Source organism: Peromyscus leucopus, chromosome 1 (assembly GCF_004664715.2).
Source record: "Peromyscus leucopus breed LL Stock chromosome 1, UCI_PerLeu_2.1, whole genome shotgun sequence".
In the NCBI taxonomy this organism is placed as follows: Eukaryota; Metazoa; Chordata; class Mammalia; order Rodentia; family Cricetidae; genus Peromyscus; species Peromyscus leucopus.
Genome location: NC_051063.1, coordinates 70,675,815 through 70,691,965, shown reverse-complemented (window position 1 = coordinate 70,691,965; position 16,151 = coordinate 70,675,815). Strand labels below are relative to the sequence as shown.

The 16,151-nt window shown below is 46.0% G+C and overlaps 1 protein-coding gene across 2 annotated transcripts in view; it reads left to right on the top strand.

The window, feature by feature from the left end:
• Fank1 (fibronectin type III and ankyrin repeat domains 1) overlaps window positions 1-16,151 on the top strand; it is a 115,039-nt gene that overhangs the window by 80,261 nt on the left and 18,627 nt on the right. For both annotated transcript variants that reach the window (XM_028868894.2, XM_037209662.1), the window contains exons 2-3: window positions 4,204-4,381; window positions 13,503-13,627. In XM_028868894.2, coding sequence (XP_028724727.1) covers window positions 4,204-4,381; window positions 13,503-13,627 — 303 coding nt within the window. The remainder of the gene's footprint in view (window positions 1-4,203; window positions 4,382-13,502; window positions 13,628-16,151) is intronic.

Sequence of the window (16,151 nt, the reverse complement as noted above, 5' to 3'; positions counted from 1 at the left end):
TATCAGTTGTAAGAATTCCCTGGTAGAATTTTTGGGGTCACTATGTATACTATAATATCATCTGCAAATAGTGGAAGTTTGACTTCTTCCTTTCCAATTTGTATCCCCTTGATCTCCATTTGTTGTCTTATTGCTCTAGCCAGAACTTCAAGTATTGTATTGAATAAATATGAGGAGAGTGGACAGCCTTGTCTTGTTCCTGATTTTAGTGGAATTGCTTTGAGTTTCTCTCCATTTAATTTGATGTGGGCTGTTGGCTTGCTGTAAATTGCCTTTATTATGTCTAGGTATGTTCCTTGTATTCCTGATCTCTCCAGGACCTTTATCATGGAGGGGTGTTAGATTTTGTAGAAGGCTTCTTTTTCAGCATCCAATGATTGTGTGCTTTTTTTCTTTCATTCTGTTTATATGATGGATTACATTGACAGATTTTTGTATGTTAAACCATCCCTGCATCTCTGGGATGAAGCCTACTCCATCATGGTTGATGATTTTCTTTCTTTTTTAAATTTTAAATAAATATTTTTATTTTATAATCAATTAAATTTTACATATCAACCACGGATTCCCCTTGATGTGTTCTTGGATTCGGTTTGCCCATATTTTATTGAGTACTTTTGTATCAATGTTCATGAGGGAGATTGGTCTGTAATTCTCTTTCTTTGTTGCATCTTTGCATGGTTTGGGTATCAGGGTGACTGTAGCCTCATAAAAAGAGTTTGGCAATGTTCCTTCTGTTTCTATTGTGTGGAACATTTGTGGAATATTGATATTAGTTCTTCTTTGAAATTCTAGTAGAATTCTGTGCTAAAACTATCTGGCCCTGGGCTTTTTTTTTTATGATTGGGAGACTTTTAATTACTGCTTCTATTTCCTTGGGGGTTATAGGTCTATTTAAGTTGTTTATCTGGTCTTGATTTAATTTTGATAAGTGGTACCTATCCAGAGAATTGTCCATTTCTTTTAGATTTTCCAATTTTGTGGAGTACAGGTTTTGAAGTATGACCTAATGGTTCTCTGGATTTCCTCAGTGTCTGTTGTTATGTCCTCCTTTTCATTTTGTTAATTTGGATATTCTCTCTTTGCCTTTCAGTTAGTTTGGATAGGGGTTTGTCTATCTTGTTGATTTTTTTCAAAGAACCTACTCTTCGTTTCATTGATTCTTTGTATTGTTCTCTTTGTTTCTATTTTATTGATTTCAGCTCTCAATTTGATTATTTCCTGGCATCTATTTCTCCTGGGTGAATTTGCTTCTTTTTGTTCTAGAGCTTTCAGGTGTGCTGTTAAGTCACTAGTGTGAGATTTCTTCAACTTCCTTATGCAGGCATTTAGTGCTATGAACTTTCCTCTTAGTGCTGCTTTCATAGTGTCCCATAAGTTTGAGTATCTTGTGCATTCATTTTCATTGAATTCTAGGAAGTCTTTAATTTCTTTATTTCTTCCTTGACCCAGTGGTGGTTCAGTTAGGTGTTGTTCAGTTTTCATGAGATTGTAGGCTTTCTGTAATTTGTGTTGTTGTTGAATTCTAAATTTAAGCCATGGTGATCCAATAAGATACAGGGAGTTATTCCAAAAAAAATTTTTTTTTTGTATCTGTTGAGATTTGCTTTGTGACAAAGTATGTGGTCAATTTTAGAGAAGGTTCCATGAGATGCTGAGAAGATACATTCTTTTGTGTTTGGGTGGAATGTTCTATAGATGGTCTATTAAGTCCATTTGAGTCATAACATCTATTAGTTCCCTTATTTCTCTGTTAAGTTCCTGTCTGGCAGACCTGTCCATTGGTCAGAGTAGGGTGTTGAAGTCTCCCACTATTAGTGTGTGGGATTTGATGTGTGATTTAAGCTTAAGTAATATTTCTCCTACAAATGTGGATGCCCTTGTATTTGGGGTATATATGTTCAGAATTGAGACTTCATCTTCATGGATTTTTCCTGTGATGACTATGAAATGTCCTTCTCCATCTCTTTTTGATTAATTTTAGTTTGAAGTCTATTTTGTTAGATATTAGGATACCCACACCAGCTTGTTTCTTAGGTTCATTTGATTTGAAAATCTTTTCCTAACCCATTACTCTGAGGTAATGTCTGTCTTTGAAGTTAAGGTGTGTTTCTTGTATGCAGCAGAAGGATGGATCCTGTTTTTGTACCCATTCCATTAGCCTTTATCTTTTTATAGGTGAATTGAATCCATTGATGTTAATGGATATTAATGCCCAGTGATTGTTAATTCCTATTATTTTTTGGTTTTGTTGTTGTTGTTAGTGTGTGTGTATTTCCCTTCTTTGGGATTTGCTGGTGTGAGATTATCTATTGCCTGTGTTTATGTGGTTGTAGCTAATTTCCTTGGGTTGGAGTTTTCCTTCTAGTACTTTCTATAGGGCTGGATTTGTGGTTAGGTATTATTTAAATCTGGTTTTGTTTTCTCCATTGATGGTGATTGAAAGCTTTGCTGGGTAGTCTGGACTTGCCTCTGTGGTCTCTTAGTGTCTGCAAAACGTCTGTCCAGGACCTTCTGGCTTTTAGAGTCTCCATTGAGAAATCGGATGTAATTTTGATAGGTCTGCCTTTATATGTTACTTGGCCTTTGTCTTTTGCAGCTCTTATTATTCTTTCTTTATTCTGTATGTTTAGTGTTTTGATTTTTATGTGGCAAGGAGACTTTTTTTGGTCCAGTCTATTTGGTGTTCTGTAAGGTTCTTGTACTTTCATAGGCATGTCCTTCTTAAGATTAGGAAAGCATTCTTCTATGATTTTGTTGAATATTTTTTTCTGTGCCTTTGAGCTGGAATTCTCCTTCTATCCCTATTATTCTTAGGTTTGGTCTTCTCATGGTGTCCCAGATTTCCTGGATATTTTGTGTTAAGAATTTGTTGGGTTTGACATTTTCTTTGACTGATGAATCTATTTCCTCTAGCCTATCTTCAATGCCTGAGATTCTCTCTTCCATCTTTTGTATTCTGTTGGTTATGCTTGCATCTGTAGTGCCTGTTTGTTTACCCAGATTTTCCATTCTCAGAATTCCTTTGGTTTGTGCTTTCTTTATTGCCTCCATATCAGTTTTTAAGTCTTGAACTGTTTCCTTCACCTGTTTGATGTTTTTTTTTTCTTGGCTTCTTTCTTTCTTTCTTTCTTTCTTTCTTTCTTTCTTTCTTTCTTTCTTTCTTTCTTTCTTTCTTTCTTTCTTTCTTTCTTTCTTTCTTTCTTTCTTTTAAAGGGATTTATTGATTTCTTCCAATTTTTTGTTTGTCTTTTCCTCCATTTCTTTAAGGGTATTTTTCATTTCCTCTTTAAGGGCCTCTATCATCTTCATAAAGTTATTTTTAAGTTTGTTTTCTTCTGCTTCATCTGCATTGGGGTGTTCAGGTCTTGCTGTTGTAGAACCACTAGGTTCTGGTGGTGCTATATTGCTCTTTATGTTGTTGAATGTATTCTTACACTACTGTCTACCCATCTGGCTAATTAATAGATACAGGTGTTGGTTCTTCCATGGTGTCCATGGTGCTTTTGCCTCTGGGGTGCTCTTCCTCCAATTGGTGCGGGTGGTATCTATGCGTGGTGGGGGGAGTGCTGTTCCTCCAATCAGGTAGAGCCTGGGGGGGCGGGGCTCTGATGCTGCTGGGGATGGTGGTACAGCAGCTTGGGGCTGGGATGGGTGGGGAATGTGCCCTGAGACCTAGGGCCCAGAAAGCTGGGCTGCCCAGCCAGGAGACCAGCCACTCACCTCTTTCTCCAGTCAGTGCAGGTGGAGCCTGTGCCTGGGGGTACAGGGCTAGGGGGAAGTTCTGATGCCACTCTTCTTCCAATAGGTGCAGGTGGGGCTGTGCCTGGGGTGGGCGGGCTCTGATGCCTCTGGTGGTGGTGGTGGAGAAGTGGCCTGGCTGCAGGAGACTTGCCCGCTGCCCAGCTGCTGGGGCTACCCAGTTTCATTCATTCTTCCAGAGTCAGCCAATTGCTGTGCCACACTAACCCACTTTCTGGAAGGGTCACGTGAATTATAGCATCAGTGGACCAGTGCACACCTTCAGGAGTGTCAGGGCGCTCGTGTGCCTGCTGAGTTTTGTAGCCCTTTGGCTTCTCAGGTGTCACCTTTATTTGAGTGTTCAGTGTGTGGGACACTGTTGGGTCACCAGGCAGTTATGACCTACCAACTCTTTCTCCCTTCTGGAAATAGGGTCCTGAAACCCCATATTTATCCTTTCAGAAATTGTGCCATCCTCAAAGCCGCATCCTCCTGTCGTGGGCAAAGTGACTCATCACAGCATCGAACTGTACTGGGATCTGGAGAAGAAAGAGAAACGTCAAGGACCACAGGAGCAGTGGCTTAGGTTCTCCATTGAAGAGGAAGATCCTAAGATGCACAATTACGGTGTCATTTACACGTAGGTGCAGATACAGCTGCTCTCCTTGCACCTTGCTTTCCTCACTGCAGAATGGTTACCCAGGCAGCTAAGGAGCCCCCAGCTCCTCTGAACTTAAAGAATGAGTCCATGAATTTTTGGTAAATGAGCATTAGTGGTTAACTTGGAAATGAACTCTGAGAGATTCTTCTATGACTCCTGAAGTATGCTAGTGTATATCACCTATGTCTGAATGTAGAGGCAGAAAAAACAAAGCAAAACATACTTGGATGACGTGAAGCCATGGTTCTTGTCAGGCTGTTTTGATCCCTTTTCTGGAGCTGAAACCAAACCCAGGGCCTTGTGCTTGCTAGGCAAGTGCTCTACCACTGAGCTAAATCCCCAACCCCATTTTGTTAATGGACACAAGGTGAAGCGAAGCGCTTTTTGTTCACGCCAGCCAGCTGCTCTACTCTCCTGTGACACTGTTGTCCCCTTTACAACTCTCTCCACCCAAAACAGCCTCCACTTCAGCCTTGAGGAAGCTAGGCTTGTCCCTACATCAGGGCCTTGCTCTTTATAGTTTCCCTGGCATTATCTTATTTGGCCAGATCCTTCCCAGAATATGAATCCTAGATGAAGCTCCTTCCTCCATACTCCCTCCTCTATATTAAGGCCACAGACATTGCCAGCCTACCTGCCCCACCAGTAACCTTACTTCAAATCCTCATTCAGACACCTCGCAATCCAGCACTGTGCTGGGGATTTCCCATTGGTGGCTTATTCTTTTCTGTCTCACCTCCCACCCCCACACAATGCGCCTGCACACACGCGTACACGCACACACACTGTTTAGGGGTAATGGGAGATGGGTAAGATTTTTGCCTCCTGCAGCACTCTGTCCCAGCTCCTAGACCTCTGCTGGCTGGCCACAGGCCCTCGCCGAGATGTGTCTTTCACGAGAACAAGTGCCGCCAGGAGTGGATCCTAGAGTTGGCTTTCCTTGTCTTCCTGTGTGTCACCCTTGCCTTGACTCCCCTTGGCCACTTAGCCCATTGCCAAATAAAGTCACTCCTTTCTGTGACTTAGGAATACCAGAGAGAGATGCAAGTGTGAGTCTTGCTTAGCCTTCACCGTGGGTGTGGGGTTTAACCCAGAAGGGCGGGGGACCCCCTCCCACCTTTCTCTGGTGCCCCGGGACATAGAACTGCAGAAGCTCACGGGCAGCAGGCTGGCAGTGATGCAGTCAGGATCCAGATGTTCAGTCAGCCACTCGCCTGCCCTTTCCTCCAGGGCAGTGTGCTGATGTGGGGAGATAGGGGCAGCCTGGATGGTGATGGTGCGCTTGGTAACTTTTCTGATCTCATGTCGCACCGCTGCCCCCTTCTCTCTCGTCTTCTATCGCCGCTCTCCCTCTACCCAACTCTTGAGTTTTTACCCAAGTGGTACAATCCTGGTATCTGAGAAGCATTTCTCTATGTCCAAACAAAAGAGAGCATTACCAGAGATAGAGTTGCTATATGAAAATAATTTTGGAGCCTGAACCTCTGCTTCAGTCAGGTTTCTACTGTAACAAACACTGTGACCAGAAGCAACTTGGCAAGCAAAGGGTTTAATTGAGCTTACAGTTCCACACCTCTTTACATCACTGAAGGAACCTGGAGGCAGGAGCTGATGGTTCATGGGGAACTGAGGGCAGGAGCAGGGTCATGGAGGAGTGCTGCTTACTGGCTTGCTCCCCCATGGTCTGCTTAGCTTGCTTTCTTACACTCCCAGGACCACCTTCCGAGGGCTGGTACCACCCACAATGGACTGCGCTCTCCCATAGCAACCATTAGTCAAGTAAATGCCCCATAGTCTTGCCCACAGGCCAAGCTGGTGGGGACATTCTCTCAGCCTAGATACCTTCTTCCCAAATGACTTTAACTTATGCCAAATTGACAAAAAAATTAGCTATGACAGTTCCTAAGATGTTCTGTAATCATGTCACACATTCTACTATTAAGGTGATTTCCTTTCAAATGCATACATATGTAATATAAAATGCATTGTGTGTGTGTGTGTGTGTGTGTGTGAGTGTGTGTGTATATGTGCACATGTGAGTGTGTGTGGTGGATGCATGTATGTGCAGATATATGTACCCATGGAGGCCAGAGGCGTATGTTGCATGTTCCGCTCTTTGGTCTTCTGCCCCTATTCCACTAAGACAAGTTCTTTCACTGGACCTGGCTTGCCCTCTGTCTATGGCTGCCTGCTGGGCTGGCTCACCAGCAAGCCCCAATGGTCCTCCTGTCTCTCCCCACCTCGGTGCTGGGGTTACAGGCCAGCTTTTTAATGTAGTCCTGAGGATCTGAACTCAGGTCCTGATGCTTTTATGACAAGTGTTTTCTTACCTATTGAGTCATTTTCCTCACCTTAAATTGTGTTTTAGGTATTTTTATGGAGGAAGAGAAAGATAGAACTCTCTACTTGTTTGGCTTGTGCTTGGCCAGAGCTGTCCTGATTGTGTTCCTCTGCTATCTCTTTCCTTCCTTCCTTCCTTCCTTCCTTCCTTCCTTCCTTCCTTCCTTCCTTCCTTCCTTCCTTCCTTCCTTCCTTCTTTTCCCTTCTCCCCTCCCCTCCATCCTTCCCTTCCCTTCCCCTTTTCTCTCCCCCTTCCCCTTTCCTTTTTTCCTTTCCTTTCCTTTTGCCAAGTTCCTGGGCTTCATTTAGAGACAGCAGCCATATACACCAGTCTCTGGCCCGATGCAGTGCCCGCACAATTCACCTTGGCCCTGGAAATATGGCTGCTGTCAGGCCAGAGAACAGTCTTGGATGATGGCCTGCCATCCTGAGCTGGTGACATCTCCTGCAGACTCTGGTTCCAAAAAGGCCTTGGTAAAGTTTTATCCCTTGGAAAAGTCGTGCACACTGCCTGAAACGCTAGGTGGCAGGCTTGGACTACAGTAATCCCAACCTCATTTGCCAACTCATGCCTCTGTCTCCAGTTAACATGAAGACTAGCAAATGCCTTCCTTACTAGAGTGGTTATCTAGTGCTCACTGGGCTGATGGACTTGGCCACGTCCTCCCGCTTTGGCAGTTTGGCTCTGGTCCATCACCAGGTGGTCTTCATCACACTGGAGTAGGTTTAGGCTTGGGCTTTCCCTGTAGTTCTTAGAAGTACAGTTACCGAGTTTTGTGGGTTCTTCCTCGGCTGCCCTTCTGGGGGCCAGGGTATTCCACTCCATTTTCTGTCTGGTTTGCAGACATGCCCCAGGCACTGCACTGCCCAGACATTTTCCAGCGGGAAGAGTCCGCTTGCTGTCTGTCTCTCCTTTCTGCCCCGAAGGTCGGCTTTCTTGTTACTCTCGTTTGACATATCTTCTCAAGCAGGTCTTCTTTGTGTGGAGGACGAAGGTCGTCATGATCCTTGAAGTCTACTCCCTGAGTGTTATTTAATCATGGCACATGGTCTTCTATGAAGGTAGTTTCCTTTTGAAACCGTGGGGTGGGGGGAGGGAGAGCGTGTGCGTGTGTGTGCGTGTGCGTGTGCGTGTGCGTGTGTGTGTGTGCGTGTGTGTGTGTGTGTGCAGTTTCCCCACATCTGCCTTATTAGCTCTCATTTCTGAGCATAAACCGTCTCTGATGTAGGGAGTTCCTGTCTCCTGACTCTACCTTGGCTTTCTCTGTGAGTGTGTTTCTTGTCGTTTCTGGGGACAAGTATTGTCATCACTCTCTTCCCCCGTCCTGCCAGTGTGACATTCTAAATCAACTGAACAGCTCCCTCACTTTTTCTTACTGTTGCTCCACCTTACTGTGATATTTGGTGCCCTATCGTGGTTTTTATCCATTCTGTCATCATATATTAATGAATTCCATGACACACTGAACACTGTTCTAAATGCTAGAGATGTGGCTCTCGGGTCAGATAGAAATTTTTGATGTTATAAAAAACAAAAACAAAACGATAAATGAGGCATGTAAGTAAAAGGGCACAGTCAGTTCTAAGAAGGAAAACGTAAGATAAGCTGGGGTTCTGGGACGGGATTAAGGAGCCTTCACTGAGGAGAGAGCTTATGGAAGACCTGAAGCAAGTGTGGGATACTGAAGGCGAGGACTTCCTGGGCCAGCTCAGTGTCAGATGGGAAAGCACCTGGAGGAGCTCGGAGGTTATTCAGACAACACCAGCTTTTACTGGAAAGCTGTCGGGGGAAGCAAGGAGGTTGTTAAGCCGGGACAGGCAGGACCTGTTTGGTTTGTGAGGGCTGCTGTGGCTGTCTGAGATGAGGCTGTGGGAAGGCGAGGCTGTAGGCAGCAGACAGAGCTAATTAGGAAGCTCATGCAATAATTGAGGTGGGAGATAGCAGAACAGTATGTGGACCAGTTGAACATAAGACACTTTAATGGTAGATTTAAACCATTTGCTAGTAGAGCCGGGCACTTGCCTGTGGTCCCAGTGGCTTCAGAGGCTGAGACACAAGGATCTCTTGAGTCCAGGAGCCTGGGATCAGCCTCGAGAGAACTGCAAGGCTTCATCTCAACAAAACAGAACACCTTAAAAATTGTCAGGGGCTGGGCGGTGGTGGCACACACTTTTAATCCAGCACTCAGGGGAGTAGAGGCAGGTGGATCTCTGTGAGTTCAAGGCCAGTCTGATCTACAGAGTGAGTTCCTGGACAGCCACAGCTACCCAGAGAAACCCTGTCACAAAAAAGAAAACAAAAACAGAATTGACAGGGCCCTAGACCTACCACCTGTGAGGTGTGAGTGTAGGCGGACAAGCAAGGGAGATTGTATGTGTGTAGCCATGCGTGTGTGTAGGTCTCTCTCTCTCTCTCCCACACACCCACCCCTGTACTTTAGAGAATCAACCCTACCCAAACTATAGTGAGGATGTTCACTTAGCAATGCAGTCCACCTACTCACAAGAATAGTCTGTCCCAGTCTGATATGTTTTTATTTTCTAAACTGTAATTTTCAGCCCATGTAGTATTTCAGGGCATTTATTGGTTTAGAGAGTTCACATTGTGGTAAGTATGTTTATATTTCTCACATGTGTCTGCTTTCTTATTCAAATGTTTTTCATAATGCCACCAGAACCATTTATTATCTTACATTGCTGTATAACCAACCATGGGTCTGTCTGTCTGCCTGCCTGCCTGCCTGCCTACCTACCTGCCTGCCTGCCTGCCTGTCTGTCTGTCTGCCTGCCTGTCTGCCTGCCTGCCTGCCTGCTGGCCTGTAATGGCACTGGCTTCTATTCCATGTACTTTGGCAGGCACAGCTGTAGTGCTTCTGCTGGCCAGAGGCTGACATACAAGATGCCGAGACATTTTTTCTCTCTGTCACTGCCTACCACCATCCAGGGGCTCCACCTTACCATGTGGTCCCTCCACAGCAGGGAATTAGAACGTCTTACGTGGCCAGCTCCCAATGGCACCAGTGCAGAAGCTACAGGCTTCCCATCACCCCACCCCAGCGCTACCCAGCTCCCCTCCCGCCACCTTCCCTCCCATTCCAGGGCACAGGATTAGACCTTTGCCTGTGTTTCTGCATTACCTTCTGGAACACGCACCCTCTTTTGAGTAAAGAGAGGTGGATTCACAAATAAAAGACACCAGAACGGGGCTGATTTGCCAGCAAAGATCAGGGAATAGGGCCTGATGTCAGATAGATGTAATGCATAGATTATTTTCTTTGTTGGATTTTGTCACCTGAAGTAACTTTGTGGTGCAAGTTACTGATTTTTCCTGGAATCTAAATTTTGGATGAAAACCAAGGGGAAAGAGTCTTGGTCAACTTGGAGTTGGGTGATGTTGCTAGATCTCACTGAGGCATCTTTCCTCACATGCCTTCAATCTGACACATCCTAGGCTCACTCTGCTCCAGGCACTCAAGCCCTTCATCCTGGGGCTAGTGTCCTTTGGACTCTACATTTCATTCTGACACATCTTGTCTGTTGTGGAAGTCAGAGAGACCTTTCTTGCAGGACACCATGAAACTTCTCTCTTCTTTCACCCATCATTCTTCATGCAAGGGAATAAGTTTAGGGGGAAACCAGAAGGCTTCAGGCTCTGGGTGGGAAGGGGACAGAAGGGTAGAGGTTACTGCTCCATCCAGGGCCAGGAGTGGTTCTATTCTGTAGAGTCTATTCTATCTTGGCGAAGAGACTGATTTTCCAGTGGGCTCTGGAGATGAACAAGTGAGAACTTGTGAGTGACAGGTGTGTCCTGTCATATTGCCACCTCTTCTCTGAAGCCATGTTTTCAGGTGAGCTTCTGTCAACCATAATGCTGACTCTAGGAGACAGGGTTTGCAGAGGATGCTGGCTGATTCATCCCAGTCTTGAGATCATCCAGGGCAGCCTGACCCAACACCTCACAAGAAATGGGCATGGGATAAGTTTGAGTTGCATGGAACAGAACTTGTGTGTAAATATTTAGGTTGAGCATAAACTTCCTTGAACAGTTAGTTTGTGAATAGTTTATGAATGTATGGCCTTGGCCTCTGCAGAAGCTCTGCTGAGGATGAGGGAGAAATGAGAGGAAATAATGGTGAGCGTGGTGTGCATGGAGCTCTGGGGAAGTATATTGAAGGAAAGAGGACAGGAGCAGAGTGAAGTGGAGAAAAGCCTTGGAGATAGTACGCGCCCACCAAAGATCAAGCCTTTGAACCACAAGGGAAGAAAAACTGAGATACAGAATTGAAAGAGGGATACTTGGGATCTACTCAAAACCCAATAAAGATTCTGGTAGTAGAAAGGAACTGAGAATTGAGCCAGATCAGGAACTACATGTAATCCTGTTCCTTTTGAAGGGTTGATGTCTTGGAATCTGCACTAAGGCCGGGCCATCCCCTCAGCCTGCCTCTCAGCAGAGAGCAGGGACCTACTGGTCCCAGTATCCTCTGAGAGGACAGGCCTGCTGGCTAGCCACTGCACTGTTTTCTAAGTTCCAGATTGCTGAACTCAGACATCTTCCCTCTGGGGCCATGGGATCTTCACTGCAAGCCTCTAGTCCAATGTCCACCATAGAAACTGTTACCTCCTGCTGCCCACCAGCATTCCTAGGTGAACTTACCCATGATGCAAGACGTCACAGTCGGTTTGTACTGTGTCGCCTGACTTCCTTGATTTGTTTCTGAGCAGCAAGCCATCATTGGCTTGACATCTTTAGACCGGTTCCCTGCAATATTTTGCTTGCAGTAGGTGTAGTAGCTATTCTTTAGTCCCATCTACCTGTTGGAAGACTCTACTTGAAACTCACATGCATGCAGTCATCTTTCAAATGTGAAACTTTGCCATCTGAATATGAATTTTATGGGTTAGCATGATTCTTTCTTTTTTATCATTGAGAAAATTTTTTCATTCATTTTACACACCAATCAAAGATCCCCCTCTTCCCTCCTCAGGCCCTGCCAGCCTCCCACTCCCCCCTCCCCCCCATAAGAAGACAAGGCCTCCCATGAGTAGGCACATCCAGTAGAGGCAAGTCCAAGCCCTTCCCCCTGCCTCAAGGCTGCACGAGGTGTCCCATCACAGGTAGTGGGCTCCCAAAAGCCTGCTCATGCACCAGGGATGGATTCTGATCCTACCGCCAGGGGGCACCCCAGGCAGATCAAGCTACACAATTGTCTCACCATGCAGAGGGCCTAGTCCAGTCCCATGCAGGCTCCACAGCCATTGATCCAACTTTCATGAGTTCCCACTAGTTTGGTTTGGTTGTCTCTGTAGGTTTCCCCATCGTGATCCTGCTGCACTTGCTCATAGAATCCCCCTTCTCTTTCTTTGACTGGACTCCTGGAGCTCTGCCTGGTGTTTGGCTATGGATCTCTGCATATGCTTCCATCAGTCATTGGAGAAAAGCTCTGTGATGACAGTTAGGGTATTCACTGATCTGATCCCTGGAGTAAGCTAGTTCAGTTCAGGCACCCTCTCCACTATTTCTAATAGTCCAGGCTGGGGTCATCCTTGGGGGTTCCTGGCAACTTCCCTAGAACCCGGTTTCTCTCTATCCCCATGATATTTCCCTTTATCATGGTATCTCTTTCATTGTTTTCCCACTCCATCCCCGTTCCAGCTCAATCATCCCATTCCCTTGTGTTCTCATCCCCTATCCCCTAACCTCTATTGCCCACCTCTCATCCCCAGTTTACTCATGGAGATCTCATCTATTTCCTCTTCCCAGGGCAATCCTTAGCATGATTATTTCTATGAAGAACACATGTGCATGCCAGCTGTGCCCCAAGCATTGTTATGTGAAACATTTTTTGTGGGGGCGGGGAGGAGTGTAAACAAATGTTTATTTACTAGAGACAGAAAATCATTGACACAGTAAGGGAACGATTTTTATCAAAATTCAACTTGGTGAACCAAGGGGATTTTTTTTTTTCTGGGAGGATGAGGGAGGGGTCAGTTACAAGAGCACAGAGGACTTAAAGACAGGTATGTCAAAGGTGCTGGCTGACAAAAGCTGCAATCCTGAAGCTTTGAAAAACTTTCAGGCAGCTCTACAGATCAGAGTGTCTCCACTCTGGCAGCTCAGGTGGTGGGGGAGTTCCTTCTCTCTTATATCCAGGCTGGTGGGAGAATCCCTTCCCTGGCCTTCTGAATCTTACTAGTTTCAGGAACTTGCTACAGACTTGTGAGTTGTTTGCTTCCAGAATCTCATGAGCTTTCCCCATCCCTTCCTGGATGGAATGTTTTAGTTGGGAGGAAAATTGCTATGCAACACCTGGCGAGGCCCTGTGGGGCTAAGAGGGTACATGTCACAGAGGTACAGAGGGCACCACCTGGGACATGCCCACTTTCCTCAAGGAATTCAATAAAGTAGGATCAGATTTATACTGGAAATCGATAGTACTCAAAAGTTGCTTCTACCTGTTGTTACCTGCTGTTGGAAAATGCTGCTTAGGTGACCTAGCATGCTGGCAAGACAAAAGCTACTCTACATACATCTGAAAACTAACTTGACACGTGAAAAGGTTTTCTTTGTGCAACCCTCTCCCCAGACCAAATCTCACCTGCATTATCAGTGAAAGGGTGTGACTATATAACATTCCACCCTCAAACACAACAGCAGATACACTTATCTTTATATGTTTAAAATATCAGTCTCAGGAAATGCTATCAAACAAGGGCGAGGCTGAGGTGTCAGAGGCGTCCCTGTTTGTCTCCCGTCCAGGGGTTATGCGACAAAGCATGTGGTTGAAGGTCTAGAACCAAGGACACTGTACAGATTTCGACTGAAGGTCACCAGCCCCTCTGGAGAATATGAGTACAGCCCAGTCGTCTCGGTGGCTACGACCAGTGAGTACACTCATGCTCAATGCTTGCTCTTTAGAGATATGAAAACCACAAGCAATGTAGAGATAAAAATAGACTGTGTTCTCCCCGGCTTCGCTGGAAGCAGAAAGGACTCCATTCGTAAGCCCCGTGATAACTTTGTTTGCTGCCCAGGCCTCTTTACAGCATACCATAAGGAAGGCCAGCTATGCTTTCCAGAATTGGGAGAGCTGGTTTGGTGCCAGGATTGTCCTGTTCATGGGCATCTGGCACAGGGTAGAAGTCCACCTTTCTCAGGAAGTGGGTCAACAGGGATGGGCTGAGCATTACTTCCTCCACGGAAGTGTCTACTGTAGATGCTTCCGGGCATGTGTGCATCCTGTTCGGTCACAGCCTTCTGGTTCCCTGGGTTCTGAGACTAAAGAAAATCCCAATCAATGCTTCCCTAGCCACAGGGAGGTAATGCTTCACAGAGGTGGGCAGGGGGCTAGCCACACTCCCTCTGATCACTTTGGCCTTGTCCTGGTTTTATGTCATTTCCTGAGACTGATATAACTTAAAACACCTAGAGGTTTGTGTATCTGGTGTCATGTTGAGGGTGGAATATTTTATATATATTCACACTTTTTCACTGACAGTGCAGGTGAGATTTTGTTTTGGGGAGGGTTGCACAAAGAAAATCTTGACACAGGTAACATAAATTTCAGTTTTATCTACTGTGGCTTTTGCCTTGCCTGCACCTGTCCTGTGGTTTGCCATTATGTCCTCGTGACCGAAGGTGATTCAGATTTTGAGCTACTCTACCGTGCCTTTGGTGCAAGGACGGCAAGAGGGGCCTGGCTCCGGATGAACAGATTTCCAACAGAGTTAGTTAAAGCTGAGAGGGGGGGACCTCACCTGTGGGCCTAAGTGAAGCGTAGTTAGCCGCGCAACAGGGTCATTTCATAGGCGGCAACCTGCAGTCAGCTGTGCAGGTCAGGCAAGAGGGTCTGCACCTTAATCTGGTGATGCTGAAGGCAATTCTCAGCCCCGGAGTCCAGGGGGAAGGAAAGAAGGCAGAGGAGAGAGACAAAGAGAGGGAGGGGGAGAGAGAAGGGGGGAAAGAGAGCACACTAGGAGCACAGAAGGGCAAGGGCAGGGAGCAGCAGGCAGGGGAATTGCTGGCATAGAGCCTGCCTTTGAAAAAAACTCTCCTGGGGACACAGGCAGCATGCTCCCCCAGGCGGCCTCTGCACTCCCTCCTGACCTTCCCTGCGGTTCCAGCCTCCCACAGTCACCTCTTCACTCTCTGCTCCCCGGAGTACCTAGTTCCCTGCTCTGCCCACTGCACATGCTCCGTGGGCACGGTTGGCGCAGGGCTGGTTTCTTGTGCGGGCTTCATCGCTGCACACACTTGAGCTCTTCCCCACTTTGAGGCAGGCTCAACACTTCTCCCATCCAGCTTTACATATTTGCCTGTCTTTACTCCCACTTACAGTGCAGGCTCCGGGATGGAGGGAGGGGTGGGTTAGCCATCTCTCACATGCATGCGGGGCTGGGTCTGTGGGTGGATGATTAAGATTTGGTGGAGGAAGTAGGAACACAAAGAGGCACACTGGCTGGTTATTTTTCTTTTTTCTTTTCTTTTCTTTTTTTTTTTTTTTTTTTGGCCCATTGTCATGTCTTGGGGACAGATCCTTTTCTCACCTACTGGATGAGTCACCTCACTTGGACATAGCTGGAGAGGTGCACACAGCTGGTTCTGCAACTATCTATGGTGGGCTCCAAGTGACCTGCTGTCCCCTGAACAACACATCCAAGCCAGGGAGGGCTTCTGACTTCTTAGTCAGAGTTCACACACAGCCCCTTTAAGAAGGCAGAGAGACTGGCTTGACAATGCAGGTCAGCTGATAAGGAAGGGCTGTGCCTGTGGCTAAGTTTGCTTTTTGCCCAGCTGACTTCAGAGAGGCAGCTCTAGATATCTGGTCTAGGAATTTGTCCTTAGAGTTCTACAGCTTCTATAGGAAATTAGATAAGATCTCTCAAGGGACAGTGGTATGCTGGTAGTGATCCGTGTACGTGCCTGCATGCACACCCATGCTCACACGTTAGCACTCCCAAAGACTTCTCTGCTAGCCTCATGGGGCTATGCTCAGTGAAGGGACTGGGGTCCTTGGCGGAGGCAGGCCTCTGGCTCAGCTGATTGACGGCTGCTCTTTTATTCTCTTCTGCTATTCAGTGTGGGCTGTCTTTAGGAGGTAGAAGATGCTAAACAGAGAATCGAGAATGCTCATATTATACAGAGCAAGCAAAAATGCTTCTGTGGGCTTATAATTTGCATTCAGTTTGAGAGCATTTTAATGAATCACAAAAGCCTGCACTTTGTTTGAATAAAGGATGCTCAGCCTTTTTTTTTCTTCTTCCCAGGTAAAGTACATGAGGCTCTTGCTTAAATGAAGCATGCAATTTTAATCAGCCAGACCCTTAAAAAGAAAGAAAAACAGCTGCTACTTGTTAATTGGCAAATATCTTCTCCAATGAGTTCATGATTTATTCACTGATTTTAATA